This window comes from Amblyomma maculatum, chromosome 3 (assembly GCF_055883805.1).
Source record: "Amblyomma maculatum isolate TAMU_Amacu chromosome 3, ASM5588380v1, whole genome shotgun sequence".
NCBI classification, from domain to species: domain Eukaryota; kingdom Metazoa; phylum Arthropoda; class Arachnida; order Ixodida; family Ixodidae; genus Amblyomma; species Amblyomma maculatum.
The window spans coordinates 190,857,912-190,875,558 of record NC_139346.1 but is presented as its reverse complement, the minus strand read 5'-3'; the positions used below and the strand labels follow the sequence as shown (position 1 = coordinate 190,875,558).

Genomic DNA, 17,647 nt, shown 5'->3' with positions numbered 1-17,647 from the left:
GCACTTTTTTCCTTGAAGGTTTCTACTAAAGCTCCGTGTTCAGCGAAAATTACGCCCACGGTAGCAGAGCACCACCCAAGAGCCGGCGTTGGTAAATTTGCCAGCGATGTCAAACTCCATGTGTTAAAATGATTCCAGCGCACAAAATAGCGCGCATAGGCACCCAGAACATTACTTGCAAGTCGGGAGAGCAAACAGCAAGCTTAAATAATCAAGAAATTGCAATTGTTAGAGCGGTAGCAATGGGCCTATAGACTGCGAAACATGAAGTCCCAACCTTTTAAATGCGGGTCATGACATAAAATGCAGAAATGTTTCAAGAAAATCCAGTTCTCGGCGTGGCCGAGTGGTTAGCGTGCTTAGCTAGTGATGGATATGTGCATAAAAGCTGAGTTCGAGACGGGCTTGGTGCACTAATTTTTTTTTCTTTTTTTACTTTTTTAAAGGTTTTTTATATACCTAACTTGTTTCGTAGCTTTTTACTTCTTAATTTTTATCCCACGCCTCTTTTTCTCCCGGCGAACAGTGCCGCCAGTGCGGAGCGTCCCAGTATGCCGCGTCCCAGTGCGCCCAGTTTCCAGCGTCATACTGGGACCATAATCAGGTATGGCGCTGGGGCGCTGGCACCCAGTGGCACTGGTTTTTGCAATAGGGAGTTTCAGGCATTATGACCGGGAAGTATGAACGGAAAGCGACAAATGTAATTTGGAACCCGCGCTTGTAGTGCTCACATATATAACCCAACTGGCAGCCGCAAGCTCAATTAAAACACTTCGAGACAACGATAGTGAAAATCCGGCGGAGTAGTGTTTTCCTAGTTAATACGATTCTGTTCAGTGAGCAAAATGCATGCGTGTTTAGTTGGCGACGCACGGACCGTGAACGTAGTTTGTAAGAACGCATGCGGAATGATTATTCACGTGACATGCAGTCAAAATATAAAACGAACCAAATAATCACCATAAGCAGAGAAGAGTAATTTGTACCGGTTAACGCCAGATGTTCGAAGCTGACACGACCTGCCCCTGCTGCCCTACATTAGCCGACCGGCTCTGACCCACAGTAGCAAAGAGCTGATTCAGCAGCAGACAAACATGAACAACACGAGTATCTAACCTGCCACTTCAAAAGATACCCAACAAGAAAATGAGAGTGTTGGCTACCACTCAAACGTACAACATCAGAAGTCGAAAACGAACACCACGCCAAAGAAAAAAAAGGAAAAAAAAAGTACGTTGAGACATTTTGCGCACTTACTTCTTTGGCCGTGATGTCGCTGCCGAAGAACCCGACCATCATGTTATACAAGACGACAGTGACGGCATCTGCGTGAATAGGAAGAACAAAAGCAGCAAGCCGCGCCGGAAATTCAAGAAACACGAAACATCTGCAGCCTTTAGAAAAGAAAAGCGACACCCTATAACTCACTCACCATTAAGTAGAGACTCCCCGAAGACTAAGAAATACAATACTTTGTTGACTCCGACTTCTTGAAATATTGCTAGAACCTGAAAATAAAAAAAAAAAAAGAAAATGTGATTTGTGACGGCACGAGCTCTCGGCAGCGGAAAGGGAAGAACATTGTTACCAAGATTGTAATACTGCATCTATTTTCGCTAGTGTAAAAATGGCCGCAAGGTTTTAACTCAATTCTGCACAGTAAAAAGCTGTAAACCTGTTAGACGTGAACACCTGGAAAACCCCGAACAAAAGAGAACTCGCAGATTCAACATCTTTCGTACAATAGCTCCTCCGAGGCAAAGCGTCGATGTAGTTTCTTTTTTTTTTTTAGCTGATGAAACAAAGCTAAATTCAAACTGATTAAAGTTACAAGACACTGAATGTTCTGAATGTCGCACAATACATCGCTGGTACATGATAGTCCTGCGTAGCGATGACGTAGATTCGCACAGGGGGGAAAAGGTATCGCGAAGTAAAACGTCTTTAATATCACATCGTCTCGTACGTGCAGGTAAACACATGCGATACACTCTCTTGAGCCTAGCTGGTGAGGCGCAAATTTGGGGGACATTTAAGCTCCGCAACTGAAGGTATGACGTGTCAGCATTAAAGGCTTTGGTCTGCGGCTCCGCTTGCAAATACTCGTTCGCGCCCATGCTTTATCACGAAACCCTTAACTTGTGCCTGTATTATCTCTCACACATACTATACTAGCATACAGCAGTAATCTACCACATTATGCGAGAAACTGATTCTGGATACAGGGGATCCCCTTGAGTTCGATAATTATCCGACCCTCCCATCTCAAAGGTGCGGCCGAGTTGGCAGCTCCTGCTAACTAGGCCATGTCACGTGGTCTTGTGACGTCACGCAACCCGTAGAAAAATAAATGCCCTGTATTTGTCACCTGCCAGCTACCACCTGCCGCAAGTAAGCCCGTGATTTCTTCCCTTAAAACACCGACGCCGGCAACGTCAAAGCCAGATTTCCCAGAGATCGAGGACCATGACGAACGTTTGAAATTTCATTAATTCATACAGCGCTCCTGCTCAGAAGGCCTTCCGATATTTGATGAATGTAATGTCGGGACGATGGGGAATAATCAGGCAGTGTTTACTTTTGGATATCTTTAAACAAGACATAACGGTGGTGATTTACACACAGTATCATTTTTTGCTCCCTCTACCCTAAACGTGTATGCAGTGGTTTCTATCACCCTATAGTACGAGAACAAAAGAGTAATTAGAGACGTTTATTTCTTCCATTTCATGGGGTTCGCGATTATTCGTGCCGACGCCTTGCGAGGCGGAAACCCGCGTTGACACAGAAAGCCTGACGTCAAGCAGCGATGTGCGCGTCTGACGCCTTTGTTGCCCTGATAGCGGCAGGGTCTCCAATAGCTGGCCTTGCCGGTTCCGGCAATCAACCGCTCCGATCGAAACAGCAAATGGTAATTAACGGCTGCCCTGCTGACGCCTGTGACCATTTTGGAGCCCCAAGGAAATGGGATTTCTGTCACAACAACAAGCAAGGGCTGGTACGAAAGAACGCAGGATTGAAACGATAAGAAGAAAAAAAACACGCTACTTAACATTCTTTCGTCTTTTTGGAGTGGATTCGACTTGTGTGAATTAATAGATCGCGGAAGAACCTAAACGTTGATTCACCAGAAACAACATCCAATACGACCGCAGCTTAGGGATGTATCTGCCGAATATTTAAAGCTTACAGACTGTCCGTTTCTGAGAGTATGAAGTATATGGTAGTTGACTAAAGTGGATAGTGGCAGCTCTCAGTCGTCTCTATAGTACATGTCTTCGTCTTTATGGCGGTTTCACACGATTGATTTCACCTGGCGGTGTATGTATCTATCTGGACGTGCAAGGTCTTAGAAGAAAGCTTTTCTCTGCCTGCGGAATAAGCTGCCGTATTTTCGCTTATTTTTTGCTTGCCCCGGCCCTGAGCACTGCGCTGTTGTGAGAAAGTAGAGGCAGGCTTCTGTATCTCATAAACAAAAGCTAAGTTTTTTTCCCTTCTTTTTTTTTTTTTTTTCGGGCAGACGGATCACGGAGCTGTATTTCCCCGAAAATGCATCTGCGTAGTGATTGGCCGAAGCATCCTGTATACTAGCTCCATCTCCCGGCTGCTGTACTAAGCCAGATAAAAGACAAGCAATGTCCTCATAAAACTTGAATGTGTTTAAAAGTGGTTTCCCTTCACTGAATGACGCCGAAACATTCATGCGTGCTTTGTTTCAGAGAAAGGGTTGAAACATGCGGCACCTTTTCTCATGTCATTCTTATCGTTACGACTGAGTTAACTAACGTTCAGCACCGATTACGCACACACACAGAAAGAGATGGTAAACGTTGATGTGCTCTAAAAAGTCTTGCACATACACACGCAGATTAAGAATTCAGAGCGGTGTCCACTCACGGCCACTGGGTCGACGGCCGAGATGAGAGAGCTGAACACAAGGCACTCGAGCAGGCTCAAGTTCTGGAGACCGATGGCTCCGATGTTGTTCAAAAAATACAAACTTGGACCTGCGTGGTGGCCAAAGGAACCATGTTTGCGAGGGGCAGCCGACAGAGAGAACACAGTGGTGCCGAAAGGCTTTTTGGCGCGACCTAATTTTGGGCTTGTCCTCTGAGGGTGAAGATCTCGCGTTTCTTCACACAGGCACTTTTCTCTCATCTAATATTGAGCCAGTTTTATTAAGCGCTAAACAATACTGAAGTCGCCATCAATTCGAAACCAAAATTCTGCCCGCGTCATAAAAATGAGCAAACCGTTTTTTTTATTTCTACTTCTGGAAACAATTCAAGTATTCTAATTACAGTATTCGGCAAGGAGCCCGTGTATTGTTACGAGGCCCAAAGCAAAGAACACAGAGTACAGAACACAGCGCAGAGAGCACGCGATAAGCGACGACATTTTGTTCTCGTCGTTGTTATTCATCTTCCTTTCTTTTTAGATATTACAATATAAAGCACCGCAAAATGTTCGTGATGGTAAACAATGTGCTTACCTATTGTGAAGGCATTTATTATTGTACCCTGTAAAGTAGAACGCCAATATCCCGATTAGAACACGATTATGGAAACAATAAATCATGAGAGATACCAGCACCGTTCCGTTTTGCCCCCAACAAAGACCATCACAATAAAGTCGAGAGAATGCAACGTCCAGACATTAAAACCTGGAAAAACAAGTTTCCAGACAACTAATGCAGCACAGGATTCATGTCAAAAGACAAATAACCACTAGACTGGGTCCTTTCCGCTCTTGCTTGTATTATTTGGTGCTGTATAGCACCTAAAAGTGTGTTATGCCAGCAAGTTTGAATAACCTCGACTGCCTAGTAAAAAAACCCTATGAGTCACAAAAACGTCATATAAATTCTTATACTAAACACACTAATCCCATAGAAATCTCATATAATCTCATACTAAACTCATTCATCATATGAGAAATATATGAGAATTATGAGATTTGTATGAGTTTAGTATGAGAAATCTGTATCAGGTTATTGTGACTCATACGGCTTTTTTTCGCTAGGGCTGCTGTGTTACATCAACTCTTTATTGACCGGATTTCTCGATTTAACAGAAGAATTCAAGAATACTTTGAAGTTCTTCAGAAGAAAAACAGACTTCGCAGCGTCAAAGTTGATTAACGGCGTCGTTGACTTAAACGAACGTAATCGAGTAGTAGAAAACACAACGAAGCATATTTCTAACAGCTCACAAAACCCTCCATAGGACAGACACTTTCGCCTGGCGCCAGCTCCAGACTTTCACATATCCTAACCCTTGTCACAAACACCCTTTCTTCCTCGCGCAACACCCCGGGTGCAGATTTCGGTGCAAAAGTAAAAACTCAACATTTTATCACACTCTCTGGGAGTGCGCGAATCCATCAAGGAACAGAACCCACCAGGGAACCGAACACCCATTGCCCACCCTCGATTCTTTTCTTCTGGGAGGCTGCCCTGTCTGGATCGGACACGGGCGACCAGCACTCGCTGATCAAGCGTGCCTGCCAGATCGTGCTGAAGACCCCGCCCATCACGGACGGCTATAACTAACCCTTAATATTTTTTTCACTACTACCACCACCGACAAATTACGTCTAACACACTCCCAGTTTCGTTCATACAAATGCTCTTTTGTGTGTGTGTCCTGAAATGGCTGCACATTCGACAATTACAAATATTTTATACACACCTAAAAGCAGCAGCCGCAGTTGCTGCAGACTGAAAGTAGGCACGGCGCCATGTCGCCAATGAAAACCCCCTCCGTGTGTACTTCAAGACGCTCTCGTAATTGGATATGTACCCGTGTCCATCTCCTTAGATATGTAAGAAGTTCTTGCGTAGCCTACCACGACCGGTTTATTTATTTATTTTTTAATGTCAGAACTCGGCTAATGGGATGCCGCGAGCACTTTCAGGTAGGGGCTTGAAATTGCGAGAATGAATTACTTCTCCCACCTCTCTAACCGAAAGTATACTCAGCAGTCGGCCGAATGAGGGAAGCGTGGGCTTCATCTTCTCCCATGATAAGCAGCTTTGCTCGAGCCAGCCCGCAAACACGGAGGGGGGATAAATAAAGTAAACGAAATAGGCGTATACGGTAAGGCAAGCGAAGTATCGCATCGATTTGCTTTTGCTCAAGGACAACTTATTACCATAGCTAATTGAGTTTTCGCCTCGAAGAAGGCAAACAAGGTAGAGGGGTAGGAACAGAAACTCGCTCCGGTAAAAGCGGCCCGCTTCCCACCTGGACTCGTTGTAGGAAATCGAAAACCTGTGTGCTTTGCGCCCGGTAACGTGAAGGTGAAACGTGCACCTTCGGCCGATTCGCTTATGCGTGCTGTATGCGAGTTAAGGCTCGCTTCGCGCAGCATTCGGTATTACACAGACAGTGCCGGACCTTGTTTGGAATCGAGACCGATGACTCTAGCTTTCTCTCGCTCTCGACCAATGGCCGTGTTCTGTCGCTTTACACAGGTGTTCCCTCTGAATGCCCCGTTGAAACAACCACGAAGTTTCGGTGATTTCAAATATAGCTATGGCCATTCACAAGAGATGAGAAAAATTGAGAACTTGGTAAATGATGATGATGAAGAGAAGAGGAATAAAAATAAAGAGAAGAAGAAGAGAAGCAGCATAAAAAGAAAGAGAAAAAAAGAATGAGAAGAGAACAAAAAAGAAGAAGAAGAAGAGAAGAACAAAAACGAAAGAGGAGAAGAAGAGGAGAAGAACAACAAAAAAAAAAAAGGGGGAATAAGAAGAGAGAGAGAAAAAAAAAAGAAGAAGTAAAAGAAGAAGAAGTAAAAGAAGAAGAAGCTCAATATAATTGCATTATTAGCTCTACCATCATTTTCTGTACAAAACGACCTTGACATTTCGTTATCACATCTTTGCTCGATGGTCTCCAACATGGAACGAACACCTCTCATAGCGGCGGAAACACCTCTGCTTCACAGGAGCCATAGAAACGCGGCTTCATGTTTGCATTACAAAAGGAAGGTGCTGAGGACGGTTTGCATTCAACAGCATCACAATAGTAAACCTCACTGGAGGTAAACAGAACAAAAATAGACCGCACATTCACAACGAGCCCGAATGCCGGAACAACTAGCGAACGAAACATTTTCGTCTCTGTTTTTTTAGGAAGGGAAAGGTGCGGTAACTGTCTCACTTGTTTTCTGTGGACACCTCAACCGCGCCGTAAGGGCCTCCATTTTACATTTGTGAGCACGTTTGCATGTAGACTGGATTTCAATTATGCCTTCTTTTATGCCCTACTACAAGTTGATGTTGGGTTCGTTGTGCTGTGTTACGCTCTGCAGCGCCTACTGCAAGATAAATGCGTTATTTTCTTTTAAAGACGAACGGGTTTCTTAGACCTTGTTAAGGCGCCAAGAGAAGCTCGCGGATACAGGAACCTTCCATGCGTCGGTGCAGAAAACTCATTCGAAATAATGATTCGAGGTACTTACCAGCACTGCAAACAACAGGATAGTCCCGATATTGCTAAAGAAGGCACTGTCGTGAAGAGAATACGCAGACTCCAGGATGATTCTGCGACAAGTTAGACAGGAGACAGAGAAAGAGAGAACGAAAATGGAACAGTTTTACGGTACGAGTTGAATTTTACATTCGATGAGGACAACAACCACCGAGTTATCGATATTACGACAGCTAGAGGGAGAAAATATATCGCACTTTGTGCACAATCACGAAATAATATTTTCTAGAACTATCCCGCCTATTTCTTTTTATCGATACGTTTTATGCAGCTTTTACATAGAACCAATGTCAGTAATCACACAATAGCTTCAATCTCTCCGTCTGTAGCCGTACAAAATGATACAACAGAGGCGTTTGTAGTGTTATTCCGTGCAATGGCCGACTGATGCCATGTAGAACTTGCAGCAAAATAATAATAATAATAATAATAATAATAATAATAATAATAATAATAATAATAATAATAATAATAATAATAATAATAATAATAATAATAATAATAATAATAATAATAATAATAATAATAATAATAATAATAATAATAATAGCCCCTGCTGCACTTTCTCGATGATCACAAGTGACACGTGGCGCTATCGCGAGGTGATATGCTTTATCAGTTACAGCTGGCTTTTTGCTTTGTCGGTGTATTTATTCCGAAGCGACTCCCACAAACACTCAGCTTGAAAGTCAGCGGTTGTGTCTGTCTTCTATCGTGGCTGTGCCCCTAACTCGGCGCCGACACTCCCTCGCCAATAGCCTCGAGGTTGTAAGCATACAAAGCACTCGAGGTTGATTTACTCCTCAAGCCTGACTGCTAATAAAATTATCTCGATCATTCATGACGCATGCCGTTGTTTTACTTGTGTGTCTTGTGGTGACTGCGCGTTACTTTTGGTCTCCTAGTTACGTCAGTACAAGCTATTATGCTGCCGTTCGCGTACACTGCAATCAGCAACCAAGAAGGCGAAGACAGCAGCCTATTTTCAATCCGGTCAGTCTTTTAAAGCATATAACTTAAAAAAAAAAAAGAAAAGAACGGTGCACATTTCATGGCCACCGATTTGCGCACCGAACAGTCAGGTATAAAACAGTGCCACAGGCACATTTAAGTGAAATAATGGTTAGAAAATGAGGTGATTATTACACAAAACCTAGAGAGTACATTACGGAAAATATGTGTACCTATATATATCTCAAAGAAGCACGTTCAATTTCCTTTCCTAAGGCTTATGCACCATCTATTCGGTGCGCCATCTAAACAACCAAAGCCCGGACGTTGCTTTTCTCCTCGGGTTGCAAAAGTAAATAAGATCGTTTCCTTTTAGCACGCAAAATAATTTCAGGAATCTGTTTAACGAGCGCTTGAAACCGAACATCAGAACGAACGCAAGGTTCTTCCTACCCGACGGCGCAAATCAAGAACCTAGAGCCTGCATTCCTTGGCAGATATGGGGTAGAATTCGCCGTCCAGCGAGGCGAGAGAAACCATCAGTGAGACAGCGGTGATTCCACTTAAACACGACGCGCTTGCCTCTTTCGGAATGGCAAACCAAAACTTCAAAGACAACCGCACCTGCGCGCCCGTCCGGCAGATGCTGCATTTACGCGCTAAATCGTTAGGAACCACGGTTTCTCGTAATCACGCGAGTTCCGGAGCACTTGCTTAAGCATGAACATTTCCCAAGAATGCAAACGAAAGAACGAACAAGTTATAGACAGACAGTCTCGGCAAATTTGCAGAAAAAAAAAAAAATGCTGCGCGTGATTCGACGCTTCTTAACGGACCAAGCTGGAAGCGAAACATAAGCAAGCGTCGGGATCTGCGACTCTCGAAACCAGAGTTGAGGGAACTGGAGGAATAAACAACAAAGACGTTAAAAATTCACCCCTTACTCCACTGCGCAAACGAGATTTACACCACGGAAATTCACTGCTTCACATCTTCCACGTGATAGGTAAAGCGAAAGAGTGACGTAGGAATCATGAAGAAAGAATGAAAAAAAAAAATCATAATCCACACCCAAACTATATACGATGGTCGCCAAATTACAGCACGTTAGTTGCACCTTATGGAATGCAATTTGTACTGGGATCAAGCGCAAACGAATTGCATACCGGAGTGCATACGAACTATACGAAAAGTGCGTAAAGATTCGGCTGAAGTGAATGAGCCTGGCGACTAGTAATAGTGAAAGCCATATAGCAGAAACTCATTAGAAGGAAGAAGGAACTTCATATCTCAGAGCGGAAAACCAAAAAGAAATGCAGGAAAGGCACCAGCTATGTCCAAGAAAAATATTACAACTTAAATAAAGATGGAAAGAATAAAACAGAGATGACACTGGCGAGCCAGAAAGCCAGCCAGCGGAGCTACAAATTTACCTGGAACACAGAAGATTTTGCTACAAAAAAGAAAGAAACAACGCAAGGCAGTGTAGCGAACTTCGCCGGCTCTGTGCGAGCGCGTGAAATTTCCTGTGTCGACACAGACGCAAAATCAGGTTACGGTTATTACCAGGCGGATGCATTTCTTTTATTTTATGAGCTTAGAGTGCGTTCTTTTCAGAAGCAAGCGCAGACGAGAACCATATTGGAGGTCGCGCTCTGAGAAGAGTATAGGGAGAGAGTAAAAAAGAAAATTTTCTTTTTGATTTAGAGTGCTTTATTACCTTCGGGTCACACTCAAAGTGGAGAAGGCGTCTAGTCGCTGCTTAACGATGAACTTCATGCGATTAGTTACGTTCACTACACCTTTAACGCTGAAAAACTGTTTGGAGGCAGATAACTGTCTTCAAAATGGCAGTTATCTAAATTTTTGACTACTCTAACCCAGCGCATAAGTTTCTCGGTGTTCGTAAGTATTAATTACGCTGAATACATACTTCTTAATCTATATTGTCCGCTCATTCTGTGATATTTTCACACTGCTTCGATGACTCCCGGCTGATGTGACATCACAACCATAGTTTTCGACTTTTTTTTTTAAACCCACATATCTTTTTCGGTGATGTTTATCAATAATGAGTCGTTATTAGACGTTTATAATGTAATTTGATACTAATACGGCGATTCTAACCTGATTTTGACGTGTGTTGTGCTATTCTGACGTCCGCTCAATTTACACAAGAGCACGCGACCTTCCAAAATTTTTCTTTTAACCCTCTTATCTTCGTTATGTTATCCTTACTCGCAAATCAAGGGTGCATCTGGGTATTACACGAAGAGGGCTTACGTACCACGGCTCTGAAACGTATACACATCGCAATGACATCCCACGGACTTTGCAAGCAGCACATCACCTGAATAACCAAATTGAGAATGCTGGTAACGTGCGACAAATTATAAATATCTCTACTTTTTGCGGACCTTCTGCTCTAGGAAAAAAAAAAAAAAAAAAAAAGAAAAACGAAAGTGGGGAAGGGAAAGGGGGGGGGGGGGGGACAGGTTACTATTTTTTTTTAATGAAGGATAAAGTAAAGGTGCGGCCATAAGGAGCTGTCAAGTTTTATGGTAACTTTGCGAACAGTGGCCGCATGATCAGTAGAAAGCTGTGTCTTTCGGCAGTTTTTCCTTCGGAAGACGTCGTTGGATCGAAGACAAAAAAAAAAAAAAAAGTTACAAAAAGTTTGACTTCGTCAGCCAACGTAGTTAATCGTGTGAAAGCGTCCAAATTTTCACTGTTCATTTGCATGCAAGATGCTCTCCGATCAAATTTTGGGAGTGGGCCCTCAAAACATCGCGGGCGGGCCAAAAACGTATACTTTGCCGTTGGCCAATCGGTTTTGAACACTGGTGAGTTCAATTCTTGAAATGCGCAAAGTCAATTTCGGGGGCAAGCGAACTTCATTAGCCAAACTGTAATATTTAATTATGTTTATTCGCTAGAGCTCGGTCGAGGTTTCACACAAAAATTCGTAGTTGGGTTTGAACGGTTTAAGGGGTGCTTTAGCCCTAAAATAAAACATAGCGACGCCCTGAAACAAGCAAAGACGAGGAAAAAAAAAAAAAGAAAAGAAATAAGACACTGCGAAAAAAAGAAAGCGAAATCTAAGTCACACAAGGCTCAACTGAACGTGACAGCTGCGAAGCGGCACGCTATGCAGCGAGCAAACAATGGTGGCTGGAAACAATGATTCGCAATTTGTTGCACAGTCATGAGTTCATTAAAGTAAACGAAATCGAGAAGGAAGACTCGGCGAAATATTTTTCTTTTCAAGGTCAAGAGAAAAAAAGATCAAGGCGGATACAAAGACAGAGGGAATTCTGCTAATATCGCAGGAGAAGCGTCGCACCACTCCGGGCACGATGCCAATGCGACAACAAGGCGACAACAAGGCGCCGTCGCTCTGGTGCTGAAAGTTTCGTACGCACTGTGCGTCATTCGCGGAAGGTCAGGAATAAAGGCCGCACGGCACAAACGCGTGACGAAACACAAACTAATTCCGTGGTGCACTACAGAATTGAGCAGCTGCCACACGAACTGGAGCAATAAAAGGTCTGGCAGAGGCGTTGAAAGGGGTGCAGAGAAGAAAAGCGAGTAAAAAAAGTGCTGAAAAAAAAAAAAAAACAGCCTGCTCATTCCTTTTTTCCAAATGAGAAGAGTACAGACAGAGGAAACGTACCCTGGACACGGCGCAGTTACGGTCTGCCTTCTTCCGGGCAACCGTAAACAGATCAATCGGAGCGCTACGGCCGGGCCACGACACGCAACGCGAGCTGAAACGCTTTTGTTATGGCATCGCCGGCGAAATGCCGGAATAAAAGACGCCGCACGACGGTTTCGTCAAACAAGCATAAATATAGAACACACCGACCAGGCCACGAATGCCGCCGTGTTCATGTGAAGGAAATGAACAGAAAGAGAAGTCGAACGGCGGGGGAAACGCGACACCGTGGGGACAATTCTGAACCGCGGTCTCCTATTTCGTTTTGCGGAGAGACGGGAAGATTGGATCATGCGATACTGAAGCAAACGTGTTGCTTGCTCTTCATTCGGAGAAATGAAAGTGAGGAGTGGATGCGCCGGCGTTCGAGTCCGCCGTCGCTTCAGATGGCAACCATCGACTTCCTTATTGTTTGGACGGCCCACTGAATCTAGAAAAATACCGCTCCAGTCTGGTGACATCGACCGTCATCAGCCTGATTACTCTCACTACAGAGAAAATGCCTTCCCCACATCCTTCTAATTAAATCGGTCCTGTGCCAGCTACCGCCACGTAATCCACGCAAATTTCCTGCCTCATCCGTCCATCTAGCATTGAGCCGCACTCTGATGCGCTTGCCTTCACGTGGAATCAGTCAGTTACTCTCATCAACCATCGGTTAACTTTCTTTTGCATTACATGTCCAGCTCATTTTTATCTATTCATCTTTGTTTGGACTAGATTAGTAATTAGCGAGTTCTCAAACATTGTATCGCTGCACCGAAGTTAGGCTACTTACCACTATCGGGTAATAAAAAAGATGACGTAACCAATAAAACACGTAGTGATAAGAATAACGCAGACAACAGAAGAAATACTCATATTCCTTGTAGTGTGAAGGAACACTAGTGAGGCAATACTCACGGGGGAAGCAGGAAGAGGAAAAACAAGTCTGGCGAAAAGTTGGGCACGTAGTCCGAGTGTGTGACGCTGCAAAGAAGAAAAAAAATGGGGGGGGGGGGGGGGGGGGGGGGGGGGGGGGGAGAGAAAAATCTGAGAACGACGTTGAAGAAGCCCTGTCGCGCATCAGAGCCATAAGGTGGTGCGACCCGTCCAAGGTCACCATTATGCAATTCAAGATGCCGTACTTATAATTTCTGGACAAGTGCAATACGTTTATTTCCAAACGCATTTCTTCTTTTTTTTTTCCGATACTGCAAAATGCGCCGTAACAATCAATACATCTGCAAGTCTTACCTCGACGTTCGTAGTTCTCTGCAATTGTAAAAAACAACAAAAAACAACATTGGCAGGCGGTTTAGCATAGCGAGGAGCGGAATTCTGTGGGGTAGTATCGAGACACGCGTAGGTTGCGCTCCGACGCTGATTTGTCCAAGACACCCATCAAGAGGGCAGGTGGGCGCTGTTGGAAACATTTTATTGAAATCAAACAAAGCATCAACAGGTAGGTGCCACGTAACCTTAGCTATCTTATCCACTAACCGCTACTGAAAAATAAAGCTTTCATAGAGAAAGCTTGCGCGTGGCAACCTGGAGGCCGAGTGTCAAAATGCATCCGCGCATTCAGAATAAGTACAGCATCCATTGTGGGTTTTAGCACAACTTTATCAGAGGAGATAAAGACGATGAAGACGACGACATCGGAAGTGCAGCGTCAAAGTATGAAGTAAAAGACTGGGGGAAGGGGGGGGGGGGCGGAGAGAGAGAGAGAGAGAAAGAAAGAAAGAAAGGAAAGAAAGAAAGAAAGAAAGAAAGAAAGAAAGACAGAGAGAGAGAGAGAGAGAGAGAGAGAGAGAGAGAGAGAGAGAGATCACTTATTTGTCCAACAGAGTGACTCTCCCGTTCTTCGGGGGTTAGACCTGGAAGGTGGGACAGTCGCCTTAGTTGCAGGCCGGTAGTTTTGGACTCCGGCGGCATCTTCGGCCAGTCGAACCATTTCTCTTTGGACTGTTGGGTGTGAGCTTCGCAGAAAGGTCTCCCAGGTGTCTTTAGTTACATTTTTAGCCCAGCCTGGTGACTTCGCACATTTCCATATTATGTGATCTAGTGATCCCGTTTCCTTACATAATTAACATAGGTCTGATCATATTTCCGGCCATATATGGTTGACAAGAACTGGTTTCGGGTATGTATTTATATGTAGCTTTCTCCATGCTATTGCTTCCTTTTTGCCTAACCTGGGATCTGGTGGTGGTAGGACCCTCCTGCTCAGTCTGTAGTGCATTGTTATTTCGCTATAGTCAACCAGGTCCTCTTGTTTGCCTTGCTCCGGTCGCATTCCTCCAGCCCGGTGTGTGAGATCTCGGGCTAGTTTGTGTGCCGCCTCGTTTCCGGGCACGCCTGCGTGGGCTGGCGTCCAAACAAGGGTGACGACTCTTTCTATTCGCTTGTGATCGAGGATTTTACCCGTGATCGTCGCTATGATTCCTGCGGTGTAGCTCCTGATTGCTCTTTTGCTGTCACTGATTATGTATTTTTTCTCGGTCTGAGCAAGCGCCAGTGCTATTGCAGCCTCTTCCGTTCTCTGTATCGATCTTCATTTTATAGAGATTGCTGTAACCATTTCTAGCTTGCCATTGACTACGACTGCATTCGTTTTTCCTTTGCCGCAGTATGCAGCGTCTACGTATGCAATTCTACCTGGATTTTCTGCCTCGAATCTCCGTGTCTGTGTTTCTGCCCTTTTCTCTCGTCTTTGCTTATTATATTCAGGGTGCATGTTCTGTGGTAATGGGGGGATATGGATCCTTTTCCGGTCCTCACCTCTAATTTCCTCTGTCTTGTCTCAGTATTCCTTCGGTTGTATACGTATTTCCCTCAATAATGTTTCTTCCACCCTTTGTTTTCTCTAGCCTCGTTTCTTGTGTAGTTAGTGTTGCCTCAATTATTTCATCTAATGTGTTCTGTATTCCCAGTATCATTAGCCTGCCCGTGGAGGTACTTGCCGGGAGGTGTAGTGCTTTTTTAATGCATTTTATGATTATGCTATCAATCTTATCTCTTTTCGGCCTTCTTCAGGTCTAAGTATGGCATGCAATACCCGACCCTGCTTATTACGAAAGCTTGTATTGTTACGAAAGCTTGCTTGTTACGAAAGCCTTAATAGGTTACTTGCCTTAAGGCCTCGTTTTTTACTGGCTATTCTCCTTATAAGGTTTGTCGTTTGTATGACCTGTCCTTTCAGTTTCTTTATCGTTTCTCCGTTGTATCCGTTTGTTTGGAGGACCATTCCTAGCACCCTCATTTGCTCGACTTTCGGAACCGCTTGTACCTCCACTTCTATACTTACGTCCACTTGAACTTTCTACCTTAGGTGTTTCGGATTGTATATAAACAACTCCGATTTTTCTTAACAGCATTTCGTGCCCCTCTCTTTTGCATATTGTACAGTGTTGTTTGCCGCCTCTTGCAATTTGCGCTCGATTTCGGCATCACTACCTTTGTTTGTCCAAATGGTTATGTTATCCGCATATAGGCTGAATTTTATGTCTTCTATTTTCCTTAGCTTTTCAGGGAGTCCACGCATGGCTATGTTGAAAAGTGTGGGCGATAGCACCGCTCCTTGTGGTGTGCCCCTACTCCCCAGTTCGAATATCTGAGATTCTATCCCCTGGTATCTTATTTTTGCTTTTGTGTCGGTTAGAAAGTTTCTTATATATTCATACATCCTTTCCCCTACGTTTAGTTCCGTGAGGCCCTGTAGAATAACATCATGTTTTACACTGTCAAATGCCTTTTTCAGGTCCAATCCTAAGATAACTTTACCATCTTTTGATCTCTATTTTAAGACTGGCAGCTTAGCACATGAAAAAACGGTCACTGAGGGGGCGCTGTCACACTAACCTGTTTCGGAGCGTGCGCGCTGAAGGCCTTGCCTTATACCATTTGTTTGTACTAGTTAACCATTGTATTTTCGCAGGGGCACGCTAAGGAACCTTTTCCATGTTATTCAGTTCAAACCGGACAGTTTTTTTTTTTTTTTCAATTCGCCTTCATCTCATAATGTATTGGTGGGTATTTTAAAGGAGTTCTAAAATCTTGTCATTTACTGCGTAAACGCTTCTCATGTGATTGCCTTAGGCTAGTGACACACACACACACACACACACACACACACACACACACACACACACACACACACACACACACACACACACACACACACACACACACACACACACACACACACACACACACACACACACACACACACACACACACACACACACACACACACACACACACACACACACACACACACACACACACACACACACACACACACACACACACACACACACACACACACACACACACACACACACACACACACACACACACACACACACACACACACACACACACACACACACACACACACACACACACACACACACACACACACACACACACACACACACACACACACACACACACACACACACACACACACACACACACACACACACACACACACACACACACACACACACACACACACACACACACACACACACACACACACACACACACACACACACACACACACACACACACACACACACACACACACACACACACACACACACACACACACACACACACACACACACACACACACACACACACACACACACACACACACACACACACACACACACACACACACACACACACACACACACACACACACACACACACACACACACAATCTCTTTCGATGCAGAGTTCACGCCATCATGGAAGATCGCCAGCCTGCCGCACGCTATCCTGTCAACCACCTCCGCCTCCACCACTGTGAAACACTGTTCTCTATGCTCGCTCTGAATCTCGAACGCATGGCAACAGAGAGCTCACCTTGCAACAGTTACAGCTCAGCCCTCTACCACAGATGGGAAATGAAAGCCCCTGCATCCCACTTGTCACTCCGGCCAGGTGCTGTTTAATAAACCCTAAAGCAGTATAAGTAGGTACCAAAATGTGGTAAAGCTATACCATGTCAATGCAAAACTCAAACTGCAAGCGTCCATTTTAACATTGTCTTCCAAAAATGTCGGAAGTGCATTGCTGACGTGAATTTGAACGGGTCTGCTAAGCTATAGCCAAAGAAGACAGTGCGCAATTTGCGAAATACTATGAAGCTACTATGTGCTTCTAAATGACGAAAAGATAACCAAAATTCATGACGTGCATGCGACATCAGTGTACGTAACCTCATTGAAAGAAGGTGAGACACGGCGGGAAATATAACATAAAAGTCTTTCTTCCCTTTTTTTTTTACTTCTTTTCTTTTTAATTTTCTGTATTTTTTTTTTCGTTCGCAATAATACAAGGTGGACTAAGTCCTCGTATGCACGAGCGTCACGATTACATTCCACCTTGAAGGTGGCACTGCCAAAATCATACTGGCATCAATCATTACAATAATCATCATAAATCATTATGGCTACACGGACTTACAACCAGGAATGCAATCTGCGCC

At 44.2% G+C, this 17,647-nt stretch overlaps 1 protein-coding gene across 3 annotated transcripts in view; it reads right to left on the bottom strand.

Moving 5' to 3' along the window:
• LOC146197272 (uncharacterized) overlaps positions 1 to 17,647 on the bottom strand; it is a 296,134-nt gene that overhangs the window by 61,623 nt on the left and 216,864 nt on the right. For all 3 annotated transcript variants that reach the window (XM_084599072.1, XM_084599070.1, XM_084599071.1), the window contains exons 7-12: positions 13,069 to 13,134; positions 7,471 to 7,552; positions 4,493 to 4,520; positions 3,898 to 4,007; positions 1,433 to 1,508; positions 1,258 to 1,325 (exon numbers count right to left, since the gene is read on the bottom strand). In XM_084599072.1, coding sequence (XP_084455198.1) covers positions 1,258 to 1,325; positions 1,433 to 1,508; positions 3,898 to 4,007; positions 4,493 to 4,520; positions 7,471 to 7,552; positions 13,069 to 13,134 — 430 coding nt within the window. The remainder of the gene's footprint in view (positions 1 to 1,257; positions 1,326 to 1,432; positions 1,509 to 3,897; positions 4,008 to 4,492; positions 4,521 to 7,470; positions 7,553 to 13,068; positions 13,135 to 17,647) is intronic.